Source organism: Symphalangus syndactylus, chromosome 1 (genome assembly GCF_028878055.3).
Source record: "Symphalangus syndactylus isolate Jambi chromosome 1, NHGRI_mSymSyn1-v2.1_pri, whole genome shotgun sequence".
In the NCBI taxonomy this organism is placed as follows: Eukaryota; Metazoa; Chordata; class Mammalia; order Primates; family Hylobatidae; genus Symphalangus; species Symphalangus syndactylus.
This window is the reverse complement of record NC_072423.2, coordinates 122,743,578-122,767,875: the sequence shown is the minus strand read 5'-3', so window position 1 is coordinate 122,767,875 and position 24,298 is coordinate 122,743,578. Positions and strand designations below refer to the sequence as shown.

The following is a 24,298-nucleotide window of genomic DNA, read 5'->3' as shown; positions in this document are numbered from 1 at the left end:
ATTTATCCATGTTGGTGTTGTATGTATGGTTGTATTTATCCATGTTGGTGTTGCCTATGGTTGTGTTTATTGAGAGATTTTCAAATGGATTTAAATGTAACAAACAAATTCTGTCGAATTATATAGTTATATGTGTAAATCATACATATATATATATATTTTATTTTGGAGACAGAGTCTTGCTGTGTCACCCAGGCAGAGTGCGGTGGGGTAGTCTTGGCTCACTACAACCTCTGCCTCCTGGGTTCAAGCGACTCTCCTGCCTCAGCCTCCCAAGTAGCTGGGGCTACAGGCCTGCATCACCATATCCAGCTATTTTTTTTTTTTTTTTTTTTTTTTTGTATTTTTTGTAGAGATGAGGTTTTGCCATGTGACCCAGGCTGGTCTCAAACTCCTGAGCTCAAGTGATCTGCCTGCCATGACCTCCCAAAGCGCTAGGTCTATAGGCATGAGTCACCACACCTGGCCTCACGTTAAATTTTTAATGTTTGCAGCACATTAGTATTAGAAATGTGTTGGCACACTTGAAAGGATTTTTAAGTAACAGCTTTATTTTATTTTCTTTTACTTTTGAGATGGGGTCTCTCTCTGTCATTCAGGCTGGAGTGCAGTGGTGTGATCATGGCCCACTGCAGTCTCAAACTCCCAGGCTCAAGTGATCCTCCCCGCCTCAGGCTCCATACTAGGTGGGACTACAGACGTGCACCACCACACCTGGCTTTTTTTTGAGACAGGGTCCTGCTTTGTCACCCAGGCTGGAGTGCAGTGGCATGACCACAGCTCACTGCAGCCTCAACCTCCTAGGCTCAAGCAATCCTCCTACCTCAGCCTCCCTAGTAGCTGGGACTACACCTGCGCACCACCACGCCTGGCTAATTTTTGTATTTTTGTAGGGACGGAGTCCCACTATGTTGCCCAGGCCGATCTTGAACTCTTGGGCTCAAGTAATCCATCCACCTTGGTCTCCCAAAGTGCTGGGATTACAGACATGAGCTCCTGCCCCTGGCCTGGCTAATTTTTTTATTTTTCATAGACAGGGTCTTGCTGTATTGCCCGTGCGGGTCTCGAATTCCTGGACTCAAGCAGTCCTCCCGCCTTGGCCTCCCAAAGTGTTAGGATTACAGGCGTGAGCCATTATTTCTGGCCTATAACAGCTTTATTGAGATATAATTCACATACCATAAAATTTATCCTTTTAAAGTGTACAATTCAGCATACTTATAGAGTTGTACAACCATCACCATTAATTCCAGAATGTTTTCATAACTCCAAAAGAAACAATGTACAATTGTCCCTCAATGTATGTGGGGACTGGTTCCAGGACTCCCAAGTATACCCAAATTCATGCATACTCAAGTCCTGCAGTTAGTCCTGCAGAACCCTCATTGTGTGAAAAGTCAGCCCTCCATATATATGAGTTTCTCATCCTGTGAATACTGTATTTTCCATCTGCATTTGATTGGAAATAATCATTTTTTTTTTTCAAAATAGAGTCTTGCTCTGTTGCCCAGGCTGGAGGAGAGTGGCGCAATCTCAGCTCACTGTAACCTCCACCTTCTGGGTTCAAGTGATTCTCCTGCCTCAGCCTCCCAAGTAGCAGGGACTACAGGTGCGTGCCACCATGCCTGGCTAATTTTTGTATTTTTAGTAGAGACAGGGTTTCACTATGTTGGCCAGATGGTGTTGATCTCCTGACCCCCTGTGATCTGCCCACCTCGGCTTCCCAAAGTGTTGGGATTACAGGCGTGAGCCACTGCACCCAGCCTGATTTTTGTATTTTTAGTAGAGGCAGGGTTTCTTCATGTTGGCCAGCCTGGTCTCGAACTCTGGTTTCAAGTGATCCGCCAGCCTCAGCCTCCTAAAGTGCTGGGATTACAGACGTGAAACACTGTTCCTGGCTGGAAAAAATCTTTATCTAAGTGGACTCATGCAGTTCAAGTTCACATTGTTCATGGGTCAGCTGTACTCCCCATTTCTCCCTCCCTCCAGACCCTGGTAACCACTAATCTACTTTCTGCTTCAATTGATTTTTATAATCTTGATATTTCATATAATTGGAATCATACTATAAATGGACTTTTGTGCCTGGCATCACTTAGTATGTTTTCATAATGCAAACAATGTTTTTAGGCATGTGTCAGTATTTGCTCCCTGGCTCATGTCTGTATAGCTCCAACTTGTTTTTTTTTTTTTTTGAGGCAGTATCACTGTGTCTCCCAGGCTGGAATGCAGTGGCGTGTTCTTGGCTCACTGCAACCTCTGCCTCCCAGGCTCAAGTGATTTCCCACCTCAGCCTCCCAAGTAGCTAGGACTATAAGTGCGCACCACCACGCCCAGCTAATTTTTGTATTTTTTGTAGAGACAGGGTTTTGCCATGTCACCCAGGTTGGTCTTGAACTTCTGGACTCAAGCAATCTGCTCACCTTCGCCTCCCAAAGTGCTGGGATTATAGGCATGAGCCACTGTGCCTGGCTATAACTCTGACTACTTCCATTGTCTCATCTCCTCTGACTGACCCTCCTGCTTCCCTCTTTCACTTACGAGGTCCCTTATGATTACATTGGGCCCACCCAGACAATTTAGGATAATCTTCCCATCTCAAGATCCTTAACATCTGCAAAGTCCTTTTTTGCCACATATGGTAACATTCACAGGCTTTGGGGATTAAGATGTACATTTTTGGGAGGCCCGTTATTCTACCTAACACATGGATTTTAGATCTTTTATCATTATCCCACCATTCCCTAAGGCTTTGTTCTTTTTTTTCCCCAGTCTGTTTTCTCTCTGTTGTTTAGGTAGAGCAAACTGTATCTTGTCTTCAGGTTCACCAAATTTATCTTCTGTCATTTCCACTCTGCTATTGAGTCTGCCCGGCAAATGTTTTATTTTGATAATTGTATGTTTCAGTTGTATAATTTCCATGTGGTACTTTAAAAAGTAAGTTCTACTTCTTTGCTGAGATTTTCTGTTTTTTATTTGTTTCAAAAGTTTTTTTTTTTTTTTTTGAGACGGAGTCTCACTCTGTTGCCCAGGCTGGAGTGCAATGGCGCGCTCTCAGCTCACTGGAACCTCTGCCTCTCCCAGGTTCGAGCCATTCTCGTGCCTCAGCCTCCCGAGTAACTGGGATTACAGGCATGTACCACCACACCCAGCTAATTTTTGTATTTTTAGTAGAGACGGGGTTTTACCATGTTGGCCAGGATGGTCTTGATCTCCTGACCTCGTGATCTGCCTGCCTCCCAAAGTGCTGGGATTACAGGCGTGAGCCACCACGCCTGGCCTGTTTCAAAAGATTTTGTAGTCGTTTGTAGAAGCACTTTTATGACGGCTGCTTTAAAATTCTTGTCAGATAATTCCAACATCTGATTTATCTTGGTGTTGGCATCAGTATGATCGTATGGTTGTCTTTTTTCTTTTCTCATTCAAGTGTGCTTTTCCTGGTTCTTGGTATGACATGTCATTTTTTTTTTTTTTTATTGTACCTTGGACATTTAGGTTATTATGTTAGGAGACTTTGTTTTGTTTTTCTTTAATGAGACAGGGTCTTGCTATGTTTCCCAGGCTGGTCTCTTAACTCCTGGCCTTAGATGATCCTCTTGCCTCATCCTCCTGATTAGCTAGGATTACAGGTGCATGCCACTGCACCTGGCTGAGATTCTTGATCCTATTTAATTCTTCTCTTTTAATAGGTAGTTACCCTATTTAAGTTTAGTGTATAGCTCTTGTCCTACTTTTGTGAGCTGTAATCCTGTGGTAATTCAGTTTTCAGATCTCTTGGAATGCTATTTTTTTCTGTTTTGTTCTTCTGGTACCTCTAGAACTCCCATTCTATCTCTGCAGCTGCCTGGGCTGACCTGTGGATGTGGGGCCCTGGCTTTGCTGCTGCTAAGAACAGATTGTCTTGACATTGCCACATGTGTGGGGCAGACACCTCGCTGGCGCTGTGGTGAATCTGGCCTGCTACTGTTTCAGGCATAGTGTGGATACTCTGCTGCTGCTGGGGTGGATTGGGTTCACCACTGTCCTGGATGGGGACTGGAAAATGTATCTCTCCGCTAGGTCTCTGCTGAGCTCCCCCTTTCATAGACTGTTGGCCAGAGAGAGCAGAGTTTTCTCATTTATTTGTCTTTATCTGCCTTATCCATCCATTCGTGGTGTTAATTCCACTTTACAAGCCTCTCTGGTGTCCAGTCTGGGATATTTGGGAGATAAAGGGAAAACCCAGTGAACTTATTGTGGTGTTTGTTTTTTTTTTTTTTTTTTGAGACGGAGTCTTGCTCTGTCGCCCAGGCTGGAGTGCAGTGGCGCAATCTCGGCTCACTGCAAGCTCCGCCTCCCGGGTTCACGCCATTCTCCTGCCTCAGCCTCTTCGAGTAGCTGGGACTACAGGCGCCCGCCACCACGCCCGGCTAATTTTTTTTTGTATTTTTAGTAGAGACGGGGTTTCACCGTGGTCTCGATCTCCTGAGCTCGTGATCCGCCCGCCTCAGCCTCCCAAAGTGCTGGGATTACAAGCGTGAGCCACCGCGCCCGGCCTTATTGTGGTGTTTTCTTGAAGTCTTGAGATCCCTAACTGGTCTACCTCTCTCTACCTTTCAGAGCCCTCTTACGATTGTTTGTTGAATTATTTTTAGGCTATTTAGTTGTATTTGGAGGGGAAGAGTGAGGAAATGTGAGCCTATGCCATTGTATCCTAGAACTGGAATACTAGCAGTTTTGACATTTTTTTTGCACTGGTATTTATTGGCAATACATATGAAATGGTTGTGGCTTTTGTTTTAACTGACATTTAGAGTGTTTTTCTGTATCTGTTATGCACTGTAGGAACAAGATAAGGATTACTTTTGTTTAAATTGTATGGGAATTAGAAATGTCATGTTTTTATATATCCATCTACTTATTTACGCTTATGTATTTGTTTTTAGGGAGTGGAGCAACTGCTGTAGTCCAAGCAGCTTATTGTGCCCCTAAAAAGGAGAAAGTGGCAATCAAACGGATAAACCTTGAGAAATGTCAAACTAGCATGGATGAACTCCTGGTATGCACATCTCATACTTCTGAAATGGAGAGATATACTCATATATTCACATTACAGTGGGAAATAACTTGAAGTTTTTGATTTGTTTCTTTTTTTAAAAAAGTTTATGATTTCTTCATTAATAAATAATATTCATTGTAAAATTTATAAAGTCTGGATAAGTAGAAAAAAATTAGTTATAATATTCTACTCTGAGACTAACATTTAATATATAACCTTTCAGAGTGAACATTTGAATATATTTGTATTTTTATGATAATGTAATCAGATATTGGTCTTCATTTAATAATTTATCATAGAACTTTTTCTGTGTCTGTAAATATGGATCAGTATCGTTTACAATGTGTGTATAGTATTCTGTTGAATAGACCACAGTTTATTAACTATGCTCTGATATTTGCTAATTACTTTGTTTCCTCTTTTTTATTGTTATAAACAATGCTTGCTTCCCTATTCCCTTAAAATAATACCATGGAATTGTGATTCCTGGGTCAAATGGAATATCCTTTGAAAGGCTCTGGCCTTTTAAACTTTTATTCTAATACTGGATATAAGACAAGAGGTAGAATGACCCCCAAGCAGCATTAGCTTCTTTAAAGGCTAGGGAAAGGAATAAGAAAGGGAAGTCCCAAGCAATAGCTGTAAGAATGTTCTGTGACATTAAAATGTAACCATACAGGGATTGTATTGTATTTCTTTTATGCATTGTGATACCCAGAATAGTTTTAAGTATATAGTAAGTGCTCAGCAAGGGAAATTAGTTTTTAAAATTACTTATTATTGTTTCAAAATTTTCAGTTTCTTTGGCTTAATGAAAATAATAATACTTGCTTTGGATACCTTTTGAGTTTTTCTTGAGGCTCAAATGATACAGTATTTGAAGACTCTAAACTGCCATACAAATATGAACTAATATTGTTACTTTATTAAGTAATTTCTTTAAGAGCATATACAGCTAGTGCTGGAAAGGTCAGGTATTAGGACTGGAATGACCTGCCCATCCAGAAGTTTTTTTCACTGTCCCAAATTGTATTTTATTTCTGGTGGTGTTTGTACTATTAGGGAATAATTGGAATTAAAGAAAAAGAGGTAATGGAATTATATATTGCATAATATATAATTATATATGAGATGGACGAGACAAATGTATTTCTTTAGGAATTGGTAATGTACGAGCAGGAGCTGAAGGAGTGAGTTGCTAGAATGATCTTGAACCATCTTTGGTGAGAGAATGCATGCTTGGAAGGAAATGCTGATCGAAATCTTATTTTAAGATCTTGGATTGATACATACCATAATACTTTAGAGCACCATTTGGACACTTGAACTGCAGTGATGATAAAAGAAGTTGATAAACTGCAAACTAATTCTGTTAAAGAAAAACAAAAATTTTAACCTACATATTAAGACTAGAATTTGAGAAGTCCAATAAGAAGACCTATAATTTGCCAGTTAGTTAATCCATAGATAGAGTAAAATGAATGAAAGTCTTATTATTTACTGCTTCATGATTAAGCTGAGGCTCAAAGTTTAAATAAAGTTCACTTGATGATAATAGCAAACATCTTTCAGTGCTAGGTACTTCAGCGTACTTTAACCTCACACACATCTCCATGAGCTAAGTAGTAGCTCTGTTTTATAGATGAAGGAAGTAAATCATATGATAAGTGACAGAGTCTGGATTAAAAATCAGGTCTTTCTGACTTAAGTCTATTATTGTCTGCTTAGTATAGTACTAACAAAATGATTATAATCTTAGTTCAAAAGTAGAAAGGACATTTCTTTTTTTTTTTTTTTTTTTTTGGTTTTCTTTGAGATGGAGTCTCACTCTATCTCCCAGGCTGGAATGCAGTGGCGCGATCTCGGCTCACTGTGACCTGCGCCTCCCAGGTTCAAGCAATTCTCCTACCTCAGCCTCTCGAGTAGCTGGGATTACAGGCGCACGACACCACACGCAGCTAATTATTCTATTTTTAGTAGAGATGGGGTTTCACCATGTTGGCCAGGCTGGTCTCGAACTCCTGACCTCAGGCGATCTGCCTGCTTTGGCCTCCCAAAGTGCTGGCATTACAGGCGTGAGCCACCGTGCCTGACTGGACATTTCCTTTTAAATATCATTTGACATTCTTGAAAGCAATGTTTTTGTTCTTACAATACGGCCTTTTAGAGAAATGCAAATTTGTTATATTTTATTAAAAAGAAAAAAATTGGTTAGATATGTGTACATTTTGCTCATGTTTCAGTAAGTTTTATGTTGCAAATATAGTTTGCATATATTAATACTTGGCAAATAAGTAAAAGGGGGAAAAGTACATTTTAGTAAAGCAAGTTTAAGATACTTGGGTTTTTGGGGGTGGGGGAAGCAAGCGGGTAAGATCTCACTACCTACTGAAGAAACATCAGGAATGTAGAGAATACCTGATTTATTTGTGATACCAGGACCTGTTCTGCAGGATACTGAGATCTGAGTGCCAGGGGCTCTATTCCTGAGAAATGTGAAATCCTTCAGTTTACCTTAAAAAAAGAATCTATGAGATCAGTGTACTAAACTTTTGATGTCGTGATATTAAAATTTATTTTCAAAGCTATCTTATTATAATGCAACACTCTTTGGGTTCTCCAAAGAGCGCTGATGTAAACTGGGCTAACAGGTGTGTATCATGTGTAACAGTTACTAGTGAGGGGGCAGTGTATTGCTCCTTTCTCTTGTCATGTATTTTCTATCTGATGACCTTTGCTAAGTGTGATGGGAAAATCGGCTATCAAATCTTACTGCATTTTTTTTTTACAGAGATTTTACTCCTATGCTTTTCTCTAAGAAAGACACATTGTAGTATTTTGAAATATTTCTCTTCTCTGACAGACGCTAGGACTAAAGTCATTGGACATCTATGGGGGATATCAAGAGGCTTAAAATGTTCCTTCTATCAGGTGTTTCACAATCTAGTTAGAGTTAAGGTTCTTGCCTGTTGTACAAGGCAGAGTGTGACAAATGTCTCAGGGGAGGTATAAAGTAATTTGAAAGAGGGCCAGGCATGGTAGCTCACGCCTGTAATCTCAGCACTTTGGGAGGCCGAGGCAGGTGGATCACCTGAGGTCGGGATTTGAGACCAGCCTGACCAACATGGATAAACCCCGTCTCTACTAAAAATACAAAATTAGCTGGATGTGGTAGCGCATGCCTGTAATCCCAGCTACTTGGGAGGCTGAGGCAGGAGAATCATTTGAACCCGGCAGGTGGAGGTTGCGGTGAGCTGAGAATGCGCCATTGCCCTCCAGCATGGGCAACAAAAGCAAAAATCCATCTCAAAAAAAAAAAAAAAGATTATTTTCAATCAAATGCAGATGGAAAATACAGTATTCACAGGACGAGAAACTCACATATACGGAGGGCTGACTTTTCACACAATGAGGGTTCTGCAGGACTAACTGCAGGACTTGAGTATGCATGAATTTGGGTATACTTGGGAGTCCTGGAACCAGTCCCCCACATATACTGAGGGACAATTGTACATTGTTTCTTTTGGAGTTATGAAAACAGTCTGGAGTTAATGGCGATGGTATACTTAATTATACACTTCAAAAGGGTAAATTTTATGGTGTGTGAATTATATCTCAATAAAGCTGTTATAGGCCAGAAATAATGACTCACGCCTGTAATCCTAACACTTTGGGAAGCCAAGGCGGAAGGATTGCTTGAGCCCAGGAGTTCGAGACCAGCATGGGCAACATAGCAAGACCCTGTCTATGAAAAATAAAAAAATTAGCCAGGCCAGGGGTGGGAGCTCATGTCTATAATCCCAGCACTTTGGGAGGCCAAGGTGGGTGGATCGCTTTAGCCCAAGAGTTCAGCCTGGGGAACATAGTGGGACTCCACCTCTACAAAAATACAAAATTTAGCCAGGTGTGATGGCACACATGTGTAGTCCCAGCTACTCAGGAGGCTGAGGTTGGAGGATCACTTGAGCCCAGGAGGTTGAGGTTGCAGTGGGCCGTGATCACACCACTGCACTCCAGCCTGAGTGACAGACAGAGACCCCATCTCAAAAATAAAATAAAATAAAAATAAAATAAAGCTGTTATTTAAAAATCCTTTCAAGTGTGCCAGCACATTCCTAATACTAATGTGCTGCAAACATTAAAAATTTAACATGAGGCTGGGTGTGGTGGCTCATGCGTATAGACCTGGCACTTTGGGAGGTCAAGGCAGGCCGATCACCTGAGCCCAGGAGTTTGAGACCAGCCTAGGCCACATGGTAAAACCTCATGTCCACAAAAAATACGCACATACACACACACACACACACACACAGCTGGGTATGGTGGTGTACACCTGTAGTCCCAGCTGCTTGGGAGGTTGAGATGGGAGGATGGCTTGAGCCTGAGAGGTAGAAATTGAAGTAAGTTGAGATGTCATGCCACTACTTTCCAGCCTGAGTGACAGAGCCAGATTCTGTCTCAAAAAAGGAAAAAAAAAAAAAAAAAAGTCCAGGCATGGTGGCTCACATCTGTAATCCCAGCACTTTGGGAGGCTGAGGTGGGCAGATCACTTGAAGTCAGGAGTTCTGGAGTTCGAGACCAGCCTGGACAACTTGGTGAAATCCCATCTCTACTAAAAATACAAAAATTAGCCGGGTGTGGTGGCATGCGCCTGTAATCCCAGCTACTTGGGAGGCTGAGGCAGGATAGTTGCTTGAACCCATGAGGCAGAGGTTGCAGTGAGCTGAGATCACACCATTGCATTCCAGCCTGGGCAACAGAGCAAGACTCCATCTCCGAAAAAAAAATTGAATACGACTTACACATATAACTATATAATTTGACAGAATTTGTCTTCATTACATTTAAATTCATTTGGAAATCTCTCACTAAAGCCACACAAAGACAACCATGGGCAACACCAACATGGAAAAATCCAAATCACACTTATAACAAACTAAGTAAAAACTCTGCACAGGGCCAGGCACAGTGGCTCACGCCTGTAATCCCAGCACTTTGGGAGGCCAAGGTGGGTGGATCACTTGAGCCAAGGAGTTGAGACCAGCTTGGCCAACATGACAAAACCCCATCTCTATTAAAACAATCAAAAATTACTTGAGTGTGGTGGTGCACGCCTGTAATTCCAGTTACTCAGGAGGCCGAGGCACAAGAATCACTTGAACCTGGGAGGCAGAGGTTGCAGAGGGCCGAGATTGTGCCACTGTACTCCAGCTTGGGTGACAGAGCAAGACTCTGTCTCAAAAAACAAACAAGAAACAGCACAAAACTTACATAATGCAAAATTAAAATAAAATCCAATATTTAAGAACCTGCTGCTGGGGGCGGATGCTCATGCCTGTAATCCCAGCACTTTGGGAGGCTGAGGCAGGAGGATCACTTGAGGCTAGGAGTTTGAGATTAGCCTGGGTAACATGGTGAGACCCCATCTCTAAAATGAAAAATAAAAAATTAGCTGGGCATGGTGGTATGCGCCTGTTATCGCAGCTACTTGGGAGGCTGAGGTGGGAAGATTGCTTGAGCCCAGGATGTCAATGCTGCAGTGAGTCATGTTCATGCCACTGCACGTCAGCCTGGGTGACACAGAGTGAGGCCCTGTCTCAAAAAAAAAAGTCATGTGAAAGAAAGGGGAGGAAGAGAGCTTCTAATTGTGAAAATGGAGGACTTTGTGGAAATGTCTGTGGCCTGGGCCACCAGGGCTGTGTAGACTTTAAACAGGCATAGATAGCAAGTCTGCCTGGCAGGGGTTTAAAATCAGGAAAGAATAGTAGACAGCCTAGAAACCATAAAGAAGAAATAATAAGTGAAAAAATTAGGATTTTATTTGATAGGAAATGTTGATAGCTACAGAAATAGAGGCAAGTGTCTTTGAAGATTTTTTTTTTTAAAGGGAAACGACTTCATTAGAACTGAGTTTTAGGAAGTTTAGTTTTATAATACTTTTTAAAACATAACAGCTTTATTGATATAAAATTCATGTATCATAAATTTACTCTTTAAAAATATATAATGCTATGGTTTTTAGTACATTCGCAAAATTGTGCAACCATCACCACTGTCACCCCAAAAAGAAACTCCATACCCATGACCACTCATTTTTTATTCTTTCCTCCCCTCAGCCTTAGGCAATCACTAATCTACTGTCTGTCTGCATAGATTTGCCTATTCTGGACACTTCATATAAATAGGTTCATACAATATGTGGCCTTTTGTGTCTGGCTTTCATTTAGCATATTTCCAAAGTTCATCCATATTGTAGCATGTATCAGTTCTTTTTTCCTTTTTTATTGGTGAATAACAGTCCGTTATATAGATATACCACATATTGTTTGTCCTTTCATCAGTTGTTGGGCATTTGGGCTGTTTCTACTTCTTGGCTTTTATCAGTAATATTGTGATGAACATCTGTGTGCAAGTCTTTATGTGTACATTCGTGTTTTATTATCTTGGGTATATACCTAAGAGTGGAATTGCTGGGTAATATGGTAACTCTGTGTTTAACTTTTTGAAAAACTGCCAAGCTATTTTCCAAAGTAGCTGTACCATTTTACATTCCCACCAGCAATATATGAGCGTTTGAGTTTCTCTATATCCTTACCAATACTTGTTATTGTTCATCTTTTTTGTCATAGCCATCCTAGTAGATTAATTCTGTAATATTTGGCAAAGTGAATTGCAAAGGAGTAAGAGATCAATGGCAAAGAGACTAGTTGGTAGGCTTTGCTGTAGTTTAGACCAACAACTTTATAAAACTTTGAAAATAAGACCCTCACTAAGAGAGATACATTCTATCATTACCTGGTATTTAAAGATATATATTCATAAATATTATAACTGAAACATTTTCATATTATATAGAATATACTCTTATTTTCTATCCTATTTATTCATCTTTTTAAAATACAATCCACTAAGTTTATTTCATGACGCATATAGATTACAGCACGTAGTTTGAGGTACACTGGGCTATATAGAGATATCGAGACTAAATTCAGGCAGTGATGGTGGTAATGGAAAGGAAAACACAGATTTCCTGGATGGAAAATACATTAGTACTAGAATGAGCACTCAGTTAAGCCAGAGACTTTATTTTCTTTATACTATATGAATGAATGAATAAATTAATATTATTTGGGTGTATGAAAGGGAGGAAAACTGACTACATTTAGGGAATTAGAAAACAAGAAAGTAATGGTAGAAATGATGGTGAGTGAGTTTCACGAAGGAATAAAAAGTTACCATTAGAAAAAAAAGGCTTCAGAAAGCTTGAGGTGAAGAACTAAATAGTTCAAACAAAAAATCTGGCTCTAGCAGACAATAAAAGATTTTCAAGAAAGCAGTTTCATTGGAAGGGGTGGAATTCACTTTATTTATGTATTTTATTAATTTATTTTTTAAATAGAGGCGGAGTCTCACTCTGTTGCCCAGGCTGGTCTCAAACTCCTGGGCTTAAGGGATCCTCCTACCTCGGCCTCCCAAAGTGCTGGGATTACAGGTGTGAGCCACTGTACCTGGCCTAGGAATTCACTTTATAGGTGGTTGAGAAAGCTGCTGGGTAATTTAAGTCAGTATTCATATACCACTCTTGTGAATCATTTATATATTTATTTTTCTTTTTGAAAGGAGGAAAGGATAACTCTACTGGTAGGTAAGGTACAAGAAGATTCCCCCTTCCCCTTTAAAGGAATAGAAGGCAAGAAAAAGAATATTTAAGCCCTTTTTCATCTTTGGATTTTGTGTTTTTTTGATAGTCTTCTGCTAGAAAACCCTTTATAGTACTCCCTTTTTCAGATTAAAGCTCAAAACCCTTAGCTTAACATTTAAGACCTTCCACAATTTGACCCTAACTCTTTGCATTGTCACTCTCTCATGTGATTTTTCTTTCCTTCACCTTCCCTATCAGTTAGTTACCAAATCCTATTGTTTGTACCTCTTTATTATTATTATCTCTTGACTCTTCCCTTTTCATTCATACTGCCACTAACTTTTTTAACCTTTTATTTTGAAATAGCTTGAAACTTACAGAAGAATTGCAAAAGTAGTACAGTTTCCTTATGCTATCCACCCAACTTGCCCTAATACTAATATAACCGTAGTACAGTAATCAGAACTGATAAATTAGCTGTTTATCATTTCTCCGTCATCTCTCACTCACATGGTGGCAACAGCCTAAACAGAAGCCTTGTCTCTAGTCTTGTTGTCTTCATTGATTTTCTATGTGGTATCCAAGGGTGATTTATGAAAATGTATAATATAGTTAAACCTTTGATATCTTTCCATTGCTGTTAGGATGAAGCCTAATTTTTAAATATACTTTCAAAGTCCTTTATGATCTAGTCCCAGGTAATTAAACAATCAACAATCTTAGAAACCTACTTACCTTTCCCGCTGCAGTGTTAATGCAGGAAACTTCCAAGCCTTCTATGTTATGACTCCTATTTTTTAATGTGCCTCTCCAATGAAATCATGTAGTGTCTAGTACTTCCCCTGTCAAGCTGTTTATTATTCTGTATTGTAAAGTAGTATTTGTCTAACTTCTTTACCCAACTGTAAGTTTCATGAGGACTCCCCATGGTGATTGAGTACCTAGCACTATACCTGGCACATAGTAGGTATTATAGTAGGTGCTTAGTATTATAAATATCTGTTGAAAAATGAACTTCTTATCCTAGACAGATTTACTCATTAGATGTCTTAGGTATGTCATCATTTATGAAAATCATATGTACCTACCATCTTGTACTGTTATTTCTCCCCATCCTATAGAATTAAACCTGGTTCCCACCTCTTCTGTAAAGGCTTTTTTTGATCACACTTGCCTACCTTGTTTTTTCCTATAGATTCTTGTAACATTTATCTTTTTTTCCTTTATGCTCTTTCTCAGCAGAATCATCTTGCAACATTGACATCTTTACTACTCATTTGGTACCTATATGCTCTCTTATCTGTTTCCTCTTATATGTACTTACCTTATCCTTGAAATTCTGTATGTTAGTAGCAAGGTGCTTACTTTAGTTCTTTCTTACTTTTCTTTCATATTTACTTAGCTTTTAGTACAGAAGACCATGCTGGTGACTTTGGGGTTGCAAGATATGTGTGACAAGATCCTTGCCATGAAGGAAGTTGCATTCAAGGAAAGAAGATGAGAAATTGAAAGTTAGCATTTATTGAGTACTCCTTATCAATCAGGGATTATGGATGACTTTCACACAGTTGATCTTATTGAACAAATCCCAAGGGCATAGGCAGGTACATTAATAGGTGAAAAGCCATATAAAGTGCTGTAGTATTTCATTCATTCAATGAATATTTATTGAAGGTGTACTCTGTGCCAGGTACAATGATATGTGCTAAGAACAGTTTTAGTTCTCACTGAGCTTACAGTTTTGTGGGGGATGTGAAAAGAAATAGGCAATTATAGTATAGTCAGATAAGTTTCACAGTGATTGAGAATCTACTTTTGAGTACTTGCCTTCATGGAGCTCTCAGCCTAGAAGGGAGAGACAGACAGATAAGCACATAATGTACTATCCAGTATTTTATGTACCATGATGGGAGGAGATATACAGGGTGCTTGGAAGCTAAGAGAAGGAGCATCTAACTAAACCTGGGAAGCTGGGAGGAAATTCTGTCTAGACTGCGATCAGAAGGAAGAATTGGAGTTAACTAGGCAGAGATGATAGGGGAAGTGTATTTGAGGCTGAGGCACAATAGGGTTAAATGTCCAGAGTTAAAAGAAGCAGGTAAACAGGGCCCTGATCACACAGGGCTTTATAAGGCATTTTGTCATACCAAATCTAATTTAAAATCATAAGCTGAGAGAGTAAGCTTAGACTTTTGGCTCAGATTTCTACTCTGGATTTAGTTTTTGACGTTGTCCTGTTTCTGTTTGTTTCTCTTTAGTGTGAGAATTGTTATTTCACAAAAATGGAATGAAGTAATATTTTGCAAATAAAAAAAATCCCTATACAAACTATTAAAAAACCCTGTTTATTAGTTAATATATTTTATAGCTATAAAACCAGATTTCCCAAGATGGTTCTTCAAGGGCACCTTGAAGCAAAAATATATGTCCCAAAGGAGGCCTCCTGGAGTGTTGTGCCAGGGTGTGTTAAATAGTGTGCTTCTAGTTTGAAAGATTACTAGTGTAATGAGTGGAGGAAGTTGAGTCAGAATGGACTGAGGGAGACAGAGTGGTTTTATTGGTTTAACCATTCTTGAAGAAATCAGAGCCATGGAGATCCCAGAAAGGTGTGACAAAGTCTTGAGATTTCAAAGTCTGGATTTGCTAACTCACAATGTTTGTTTTAGGCTTGCATATAATGAATTATCATGTTTTCTCTTCTTTGTAGAAAGAAATTCAAGCCATGAGTCAATGCCATCATCCTAATATTGTATCTTACTACACATCTTTTGTGGTAAAAGATGAGCTGTGGCTTGTCATGAAGCTGCTAAGTGGAGGTGAGTAGAGTACAAGGAAATGCTATAAGTACCATGGTTTGAAAAGTTATTAAAAGTTTCCTTATTTTCTATCCTGATTTCGTTTTCATGGACATTTGCATTTGAGGAGATACTGAAAATATAGTATTTGCTGAAGATGCTAATCTATGAGCCAAGACAGGTTTCACACATTGCATTTGATTCATTTCGTTGTCATGCTGCTTAAATTTCTCTTAATTTTTTTTAGAGACTGTCTGGCTCTGTCACCCAGGCTGGAGTGCAGTGGTGCAATCATGGATCACTGTAGCCTCAAAATTCCTGGGTTCAGGTAATCCTCCTGTCTCAGCCTCCCAAGTAGCTGAGACTACAGGCATGTACCACCATGCTCAGCTACTTTTATTATTTAATTTAATATAATTTTTTTTTTGGAGATGGGGTCTCACTATGTTGCCCAGGTTCATCTCTTAACTCCTGTCTTCAAGCGATCCTTCCACCTTGGCCTCCCAAAGTGCTGGGATTACAGGTGTGAGCTATTGTGCCTGGTCTAACTCTCTCTTAATTTAGGATGCTTCCTTCTTGCTTCCTCCCTTCCATGATGTAAACTTACTGAAGAGTCTAGTCCAGTTATCTTGTAGAATATGCCATATTCTGGATTTATCTAAGTATTTCTTCTTGGTGGTATTTAACTTGATCTGTAGTCCTCTATTTCTTGTATATTGAAAATTAGATCTAAAGGCTTGAGTAAATTCAAGTTAAATATTTTGCAGGAGGATACTTCTTGGTGATGCTGTGTATTTCATATTGCATTACATCAGGAAATATTTGCTATCTGGTGGAATCTTTAATAGTGATGTTAGTTTTGTTTGCTTAAGATTAGGACAGCCAGGCCTCTCCATGGAAAAGGTGACATTTCCCCCTTTGTAGCTAGCAAGTAATCTGTGAGAGGATACTTTGTGAGTATCCAGTTCTCCATAAGTCTTTTATCTTAATGATTTTCACGTTCGTTGTTTGAATCCTTGTTTGAGTCAGTTATTTCATCAGGGGTTGTAAAACAGTGATTTTTCTTACAGCATCATTTCTTTTATATTTATAAACTGACATCCTTCTATGAAGAACTTTTCCTTATCAACTGGGACACTGATTAATCTGTACTCTAGTTCCTACTGAAAAGGCAAGATAAATAATTGAGTCTTTTTTAAGGATCAAGTTTTAGTGTAAAAAGTTGGTTTAGTAATCATCTCCAGTGGTAGCAACTGAGAGTGTTTAAAAAGTTTCCTTTTTCCAGTTGGGTAGGACCTTCACTTTTTCGAGTATTATTATAGACCCAAGGATTTTTATGTATTCAGTGTCTTTCCATCAGTTATACTCTATTCTTTTTGATATTCAGGTTGTCCAAAATTTGTCAGTGGGAGCCCTTTTAAAGTCACTCTTGTGTCCTCTTGACGTGAACCCATCAGTCTTTCATTACATCCTTAACTTTTTAATTCAAGATTCCCGAGGGTTATATTTGTATTCATTTTCCCAGACCCTGAATCAGCCAATACTCTAATGAGCTTTGGTATTTTTTCCTCCGGAATGGTACTTAGAAACATAACTTGGATGCTTGGAGTGCTCATTACTACTTCATTGCTTCCAGAGCTTGGAAATATAGTATATTAAAAATAAAATTATAATTTGACATCAATACAAGTTTCCAATACAAGTTTAGTGTCATGGACTTTTTAAGCTTGAATCTCTTTTCCTTTACACAGAAAATCTTGGTACCCAATATTAACATAATTACTTAAGTGCTTTATCTTGCAGTATATATACAATTATTTCTACTTTATTCTTACAATAAAATATAAATATTGCTGATTGCAAACTGTGAAACCTTGGCATGTATAGATCAAACATTTTGTTTTGGTTACCTAAAAGCTTATGCCATTTGGTAAATTAGTCATTTTGCCAAGGCATGGATTTGAATCACATGGCAAGACATGTAGGACTAGTTAGTGATGGAGCCACATTGGCCTTCCTATCACTATGCTGGTTGGTTTTTGCTTGCATGCGTATTTTGTGGGGGAGTATGATTTTCCATCTTAGAATGTAGAGTTACAGAAAAGATAATCTATATTTGTTTAGTTTGCAATTTTATTGCCGTATCTCACTGAACACCATACTTCCCCAGAGAGACTATAAACAACATAAGGCTTTAGAATTAAATTTCACTTTTTCTACTTAGCAATCGTATGTCATTGGGAAAACTCTTTCAGCTCTTTGAAACTTTTTACTTGTCTGTTAAATGGGGATACCTTTCTGCATTTCAGGGTATTGATGAGGAGTAAATGAGATGATACATGTAAATCGTCCACCACTGTGCTGACATTTAATAGGTGCACAAGAAATTTTAGTCATTAATAGTAATAAGCCCTTGCTATTTGATGCTTTTCAGTGTAGCCAGAATCACCTTTTTGTTTCAATCCCATTAGTGACACACTGGAGAAACTGGATTGCTTTGTTAAAGGCCCTGTTCATATGATGGTTGGAAGCCTTGCTAACACCAACCACCTTTCAAGATGGTGGTCAAGCATGGTTCTTTCAGTATGGAGAGATATGGGAGTATTAGGTAATACTGTATCTTTCATTATTGATCACCTATAGCATAATTTTCTTTATTTGTAATTTACAAGAATATGTAATACAGAATTTTTAATGTTTTGCAAAAAAGTCCTCTGATGAATGGGAATAAATTGTCTGCTTAATTCTCTCGTCCATACCTGTATGCCAGCCTATGCTTTCTGCTACTCCTAAGCAGAATGACTTTTTTTTTTTTTTTTTTTTTTTTTTTTTTTTTTAAGAATTCCTTTTCCTCTCTCAGTGAGTGTATGCCTTGATCATAGACGGGGCAGGACATGTAGATGGATGGGATGTCTTTCAAATGTAGGTCTTTGTCCCTCTTGGTCTTAAGTTTTCTGGGACATTACCCAATTTTTCTAGCCTAGCACTCAGCAGATTTCCTGGAGGATAATTTTCAAATATGTTCCAGTTAGTCATAACTCTTTTTATAAGTGCTTATATTTTTATGAGTCAACATGATCATTACATCTAAACCTTTTAAATATTAAAAATTTTGCATTTTTTAGGAAAATGAAATCTTTTGTTGTTATAAAATGAATAAACATTTAAACTGAGATGATACATTAGGCAACATTTAGAAAACAAAAGTTAGAACTAAGCACAGCTTAAATTTTTTTTTTTTTAAACAGGAGGAAGATGTGTCAGGATTATAGCTTAATTAAAATGCCATTCATCAAATACTTACTGATCTCCAGTACATTGGTGAATAAAGCTATCAGATCCTTGCTCTTGTGGGCTATGGGAACAAATTCCAGGAGAACTTAACCTTATTGAGGGAGAACAGTTGCAGTGGGATGAACTAAAACTTGCCTCTGGAGGTGAAGTCCAACTGGGATCTAAAGAATAAGTAATAATTGGCTGGGTGAGGTGGCTCATGCCTGCTGTCCCAGTGCTTTGGGAGGCTGAGGCGGAAGGATTGCTTTAGGCCAGGAGTTCAACAGCCCAGCCTGGGCAACATGGCAGGACCCTGTCTCTATCAAAAATAAAACAAATAGCTAAGCTTGGACATGTAGCCCTGGCTACTTGGGAGGCTGGAGGATAGCTTGAGGCCAGGAGTTTGAGGTTATGGCAAGCCATGATCTTGCCACTACAGTCTAGCCTGGGCGACAGAGTGAGACTCTGTCTCTAAAACAAAATTAAAAATTAAAAAGAATAATAATTAGCCAGGTGAAATGGAGGCTGGAGTTAGTACTGGGGAAAGATGGGAGATGTGATCCAGCTAGAGAGAATACTGTGGAAACGGAGATGGAGACAGGATGGAGTGTGTATGTCTTGAGAACTGACAGATTCACAGCTGGAGCAGAGAGAATGAGAGAAGAGGACTATTGGTAGAGGCTTACTGATAAGCAAAGACTCCCAAAATTAAAAAATATAAATAACCAGAGTTAACAAATATGTATAGGGTACCTTCTTTCATATCAACTTTTTAGTCAGAATATTGAAAACAAAAGCATAGTTTTGCTTTAGGAACATTGTACTGATGTAGAATTTAATAAGCTAATTAAATCATAAAATGAATAGTGAGTGTCACTCTTATCCCACCAACCAGGTGTACATCCTGGTTAAAATAAATCTAATTGTGTCAATATTATAATCATTTAATGATGCTTCCTTATAACTAATATTCCTATCTTTGCTAATTAAAACTCTCATGTTGAATGTTGGGATTTATTACTACAGGAAGTTAAGCTTTAGAAGTTAGAAGCACTTTTGGTATAAATAGCTATTTCCAGTTTATTAGCACCAAACTTGAAATGTAAGCTTTTTAGAAATCAAAGTAATTAAGAAAACTGAGAGGAAAAAAACGGTACCTGTAGTACTTAAAGGGAGTAAGTGGAGGCGGGCGGATCACGAGGTCAGGAGATCGAGACTCACAGTGAAACCCCATCTCTACTAAAAATACAAAAAATTAGACGGGCGTGGTGGCGGGCGCCTGTAGTCCCAACTACTTGGGAGGCTGAGGCAGGAGAATGGCGTGAACCCGGGAGGCGGAGCTTGCAGTGAGCCAAGATCGCGCCACTGCACTCCAGCCTGGGTGACAGAGCAAGACTCTGTCTCAAAAAAAAAAAAAAAAAAAGGGAGTAAGTGTAGAAATGCAGAAATCTAATGTAAATTCACTGTCTTAGATGGTTGTTTAAGGATGCCTTCAACTTTGTCTTTTTCTAAGAGATAAAATGCATGGGGACTTCTTGATCTAAAGGAGGATCCAGGTAAAATGTCTGATACTAATAGTGACCAGCTTTGGATGTTCAGGCAACAATGCAGGGTTTTAAAATTTCTGTAACATCTTTTGGTCTAAAATGGAATACTCAGACCAAGCAAATTTTGGCCTCTTTGAAACCTTCTGAGGCTTAGGAAGACATAAGCAATAACCGTAGTAGCTAAAGATTGATTAAAACTTCCTAGTAGAGATACCAGTAACTAAGTTGAATGAATTGATTTTATATTTAAAGAGTATCTTTTCATACTAGTAAGGTGAGGAAATTAACTTGTTGATGGGGTCATTAATTTGATTGAGTTATAATTTTCAGACTTAACAACTGTCTGAAGCCAGCAGCTGCTTCACTACTTTGTCAATATTATTTTGATATTCTGTAATGATTTTATTGGACAATTAAAGTTTTGCATTGCTTTTTAAATGTTCCATGCCACAGTCTATGAAGCCTGACAGGGGATTATTTTTTGGGAATAGATGATCTACATTTAAACTTTTTGCTTTGTTACAAAATTTGTACCAAATACCCTTTTTCCTGTTATTTGATTTATTTACCTTTACTCTGAAAAATGTTTGGATTTTAATGAACAGCTTTCATCAAAATAATCCAAGTTGTTAAATGCCTTTTAAAATCCAGCTTCTTGGGCCCTACCTCAGTTCTCTTGAATGACTGTCTTATAGGGCCTGGGAATATGCATTTTTACTAGCTTGCTAAGTAATTCCTTCACACATTAAAGTTTGAGAACAGATTATCCCTATATACTATTTCTTACAAATTGTGCGTGAGGACAAAATACTACATACTCGGTTATAACTTTCCCTCATTATTCCTACTTTAGGTATTAATTGAGTTATTCAGTGATAATCTACTTCCTCCTTTTGCTTAGCATATTTTCTCTTCACCTTTCTCTTAGCTGACATGAATTCTTTATAATTTTGATATTTGAGGATGGAGGATTATAAACACCGTCATCGAGTTAGAGGCTACAAGAGGCTTAGAAAACCAAGTGGATAAGAAGCGGGGGAGCTTACAGGACCAGTATCTCTCAGTTAAGAATGAAGGTCTTAGTGACGATTAGTGTCTTAGTGACGATTCCTCCACCCATAAGAATGATCTTGTTGGGAGGAGTTTGAAACTGAAGATGAATTGTTATGCCAAAGAAGAAGCGTTTCTTATATAAACTTTGTTCAAAATGTCTGTTCTGGACATAGACTAGAGATGTGCATTGCTTTAATCTTCCCATTGATCATTGGATGATGTGAAATCAATACAAATCTGAAAGTTTGAAAAGGAGTTCCTGCTTCAAACTCTTCACAGACTTAGTCACTTTTTATGTGCCCCAAGATATTTGATGCTGCATTTGTTTCATCTACCAGACTAGAAGTTCCCTTAAAGTTAGCAATCATGTCATGTATATCTTGTCATATTTGGTGGCACCCAGTCCTAGATCTTACGTGTAATGTAATAGGGCTTAATTGTTAAGTGAATAAGTTGTGTTAATTTTTCATTTCCAGTAGGAATTGGTTTTCCTTTGCATTCCCTATTTTAGGTATTACGTTATAAACAGTGTTTATGATAATTTTAGGTATTACATTGTAAACAGTGTTTATGATCAGTGTTAATAAAATTGTTTTCTTACTAAGCAGTACTTATGTGGCCTGGATTTCCTGAATAGTGAAACATGTGGCCCTTTGGTATAATCACTTTGCTTTGGGGATTAACGTGTGGTTGATTAAGCAGAACAAACTTCTTCCTTTAGGTCTCTCCCCATCTGGATCACAAGCTTATGAATTCCAGCAATGGAGAGGGGAAAGAACCAGTGTAATAATGTGTTAGGAAAACCTGTCTGGAAGCTGTCTGGAGAGTGAGTCTCTTTGGTTCACTCTTCAGAGAATAAACTGCCTATCTCCTATTGGAGGTAGAGAGTATTAGTGGGCAAGCCTCCAGGGAGGAAGAGGAATCTGAGAATCTTACTCTGTCTTATCTGAACTTTCAACCAGTTTTTCTGTTTTCAACCCTTTCCTTCACTTCTTCCTCACTTGGTGTGGGGAAGTATGGTACTTGGTGTGTGTAGTTCTGAGCCTTTCTGGAGCTTTGGGTAGGGATCACTTTGTCCTAAATGGCATAGCTCCTCTGCAAGCACTGAAGTTCAGATTTCTCCACTGTGCTTAGTTACTTTTTCTTTTTCTGGTATCTTCCAGAATATTGTTGCCATCTCTCTTCTGTTATCTTTCTTGTTCTCTTTTTAAATTATGGGTTTATGCCTTTTTAATCAAGTTTACCAAGTTAGTGGATTTTAAGTAGGAGCTAAAATAAACTTGCGTTCAGTCCTTCATGTTTTTGAGAATTCTGTCTTCTTTCTATGTATTTGGAAGTATATTTTTTCTTGTTAAGGTGTGTGAAGTAAAAGTACCCAGTAGGGCAAGTTTTTAAGAGAACTATGTAAGTGGTTGTTTTGATTTTACTCTTGATCATTGAGGTCTTGTACAAAGAAATGGGTATTGAATCTTTTCTTTGCAGTCTATGTAATGTTTTAGACTTCTTGGTATAGTTGCTAATATTGTTTTGTTTTGGTTCTGTGATTGTTATGGGCCATTATATGGCCAGAAATCTTACAAATTTCCACCAAACTTTTTACTGATTATAATCTTCAGTTTTGGTAGTCAGCACTGTGCTTTTAATTACTATATAGGTGTCTTTTCCTCCTCTGCCTTCAACCTTTAGTAGGAGCATTATTTCTTATCCTGGGAAGTTTAGGATTGATAATACATCTGGACTGTTACTTTGCTCCTGATTTGTTTGGCATTTCAATTGTATTTTTATATCTTTAGTCATACAGCAGTGCATATTCTAATCTGATGTTAAAAGCCTACATTGGTTTGTGGTATCTTATAATAGTACTGACGAGCGTAGTTTACCTAGGGGTTATTTAGGGGCAGTTAAATATCCTCTACTACCTCTTCAGAGTCTCACTAGACATCCAAAGGAGATGCTGGCATAACATACTATTTGAATATTAGCAGGCTACTTTTTGTTTTAGATTGGAATTGAAAATAAGTTATTAATTTTAAACTTCTGTATTTCCTCACATTTGCTGTTTTTTTCATTTCTGCACAGTTAAGTTTATGAGAAGGTTCACGTGTTTTGATTCTAAAATGGATCTGAATTATATTGAATGATTTAGAGATTTTTAGAAAATTATGTCTTCTGTTTTCAGGTTCTGTTCTGGATATTATTAAGCACATTGTGGCAAAAGGGGAACACAAAAGTGGAGTCCTAGATGAATCTACCATTGCTACAATACTCCGAGAAGTACTGGAAGGGCTGGAATATCTGCATAAAAATGGACAGATCCACAGGTATGTAAAATACAATACTTTTGTGTTACATCATCTCATTAAGCTATTCCTACTCTTTTACAGAATCATGATCTCTGAGTGTTATCATAGTTCTTTGTATCACCAGTTTTAGTACACTGTGGTTAGAGTCTTAATTATACATCTAGTAAACATTAAACAAGTACTTTAATAAAACCAGAAAATATAAAAACAGGAAAAAGTCATAATTTCTTACCAAGAGGCAATCACTTGATAGCATTTTGGAATATTGCTTTCCATTTTCTTTTATATGGTTAAAAAATATCTAAAACAGTACTGTATGTGTAATTTTGTCTGTTGCTTTTTAAATTTTACATTATATTTTCAGTATTTCCCTAAATTATTAAAAGCTTTTTGTAAAATAACATTTTTAAAATTACAGCCTTTTTTTCTTTTTTTTTTTTGAAACAGGGTCTCTCTTGGTTACCCAGGCTGGAGTAGCGTGATCATAGCTCACCACAACCTCAAACTCCTGGGCTCAAGTGATCCTCCCACCTCAGCCTCCTCAGGCTAATTTTTAATTTTCATAAAGATGGGGTCTTGCTATGTTGCCCAGGCTGTTCTTGAACTCCTGGCCTCAAAGCGATCTTCCTGCCATGGCCTTCTAAAGT

The 24,298-nt window shown here is 38.3% G+C and overlaps 1 protein-coding gene across 2 annotated transcripts in view; it reads left to right on the top strand.

Annotated features, from left to right (window-relative positions):
• Positions 1-24,298, top strand: part of OXSR1 (oxidative stress responsive kinase 1) — a 95,268-nt gene that overhangs the window by 12,838 nt on the left and 58,132 nt on the right. The window contains exons 2-4 of one of the 2 annotated variants that reach the window (XM_055282876.2): positions 4,926-5,038; positions 15,388-15,496; positions 23,528-23,669. In XM_055282876.2, the coding sequence (XP_055138851.1) occupies positions 4,926-5,038; positions 15,388-15,496; positions 23,528-23,669 (364 nt within the window). Of the gene's footprint in view, positions 1-4,925; positions 5,039-15,386; positions 15,497-17,946; positions 18,084-23,527; positions 23,670-24,298 lie in introns of those variants that run through there. The other variant, XM_055282886.2, reaches the window with a different exon arrangement.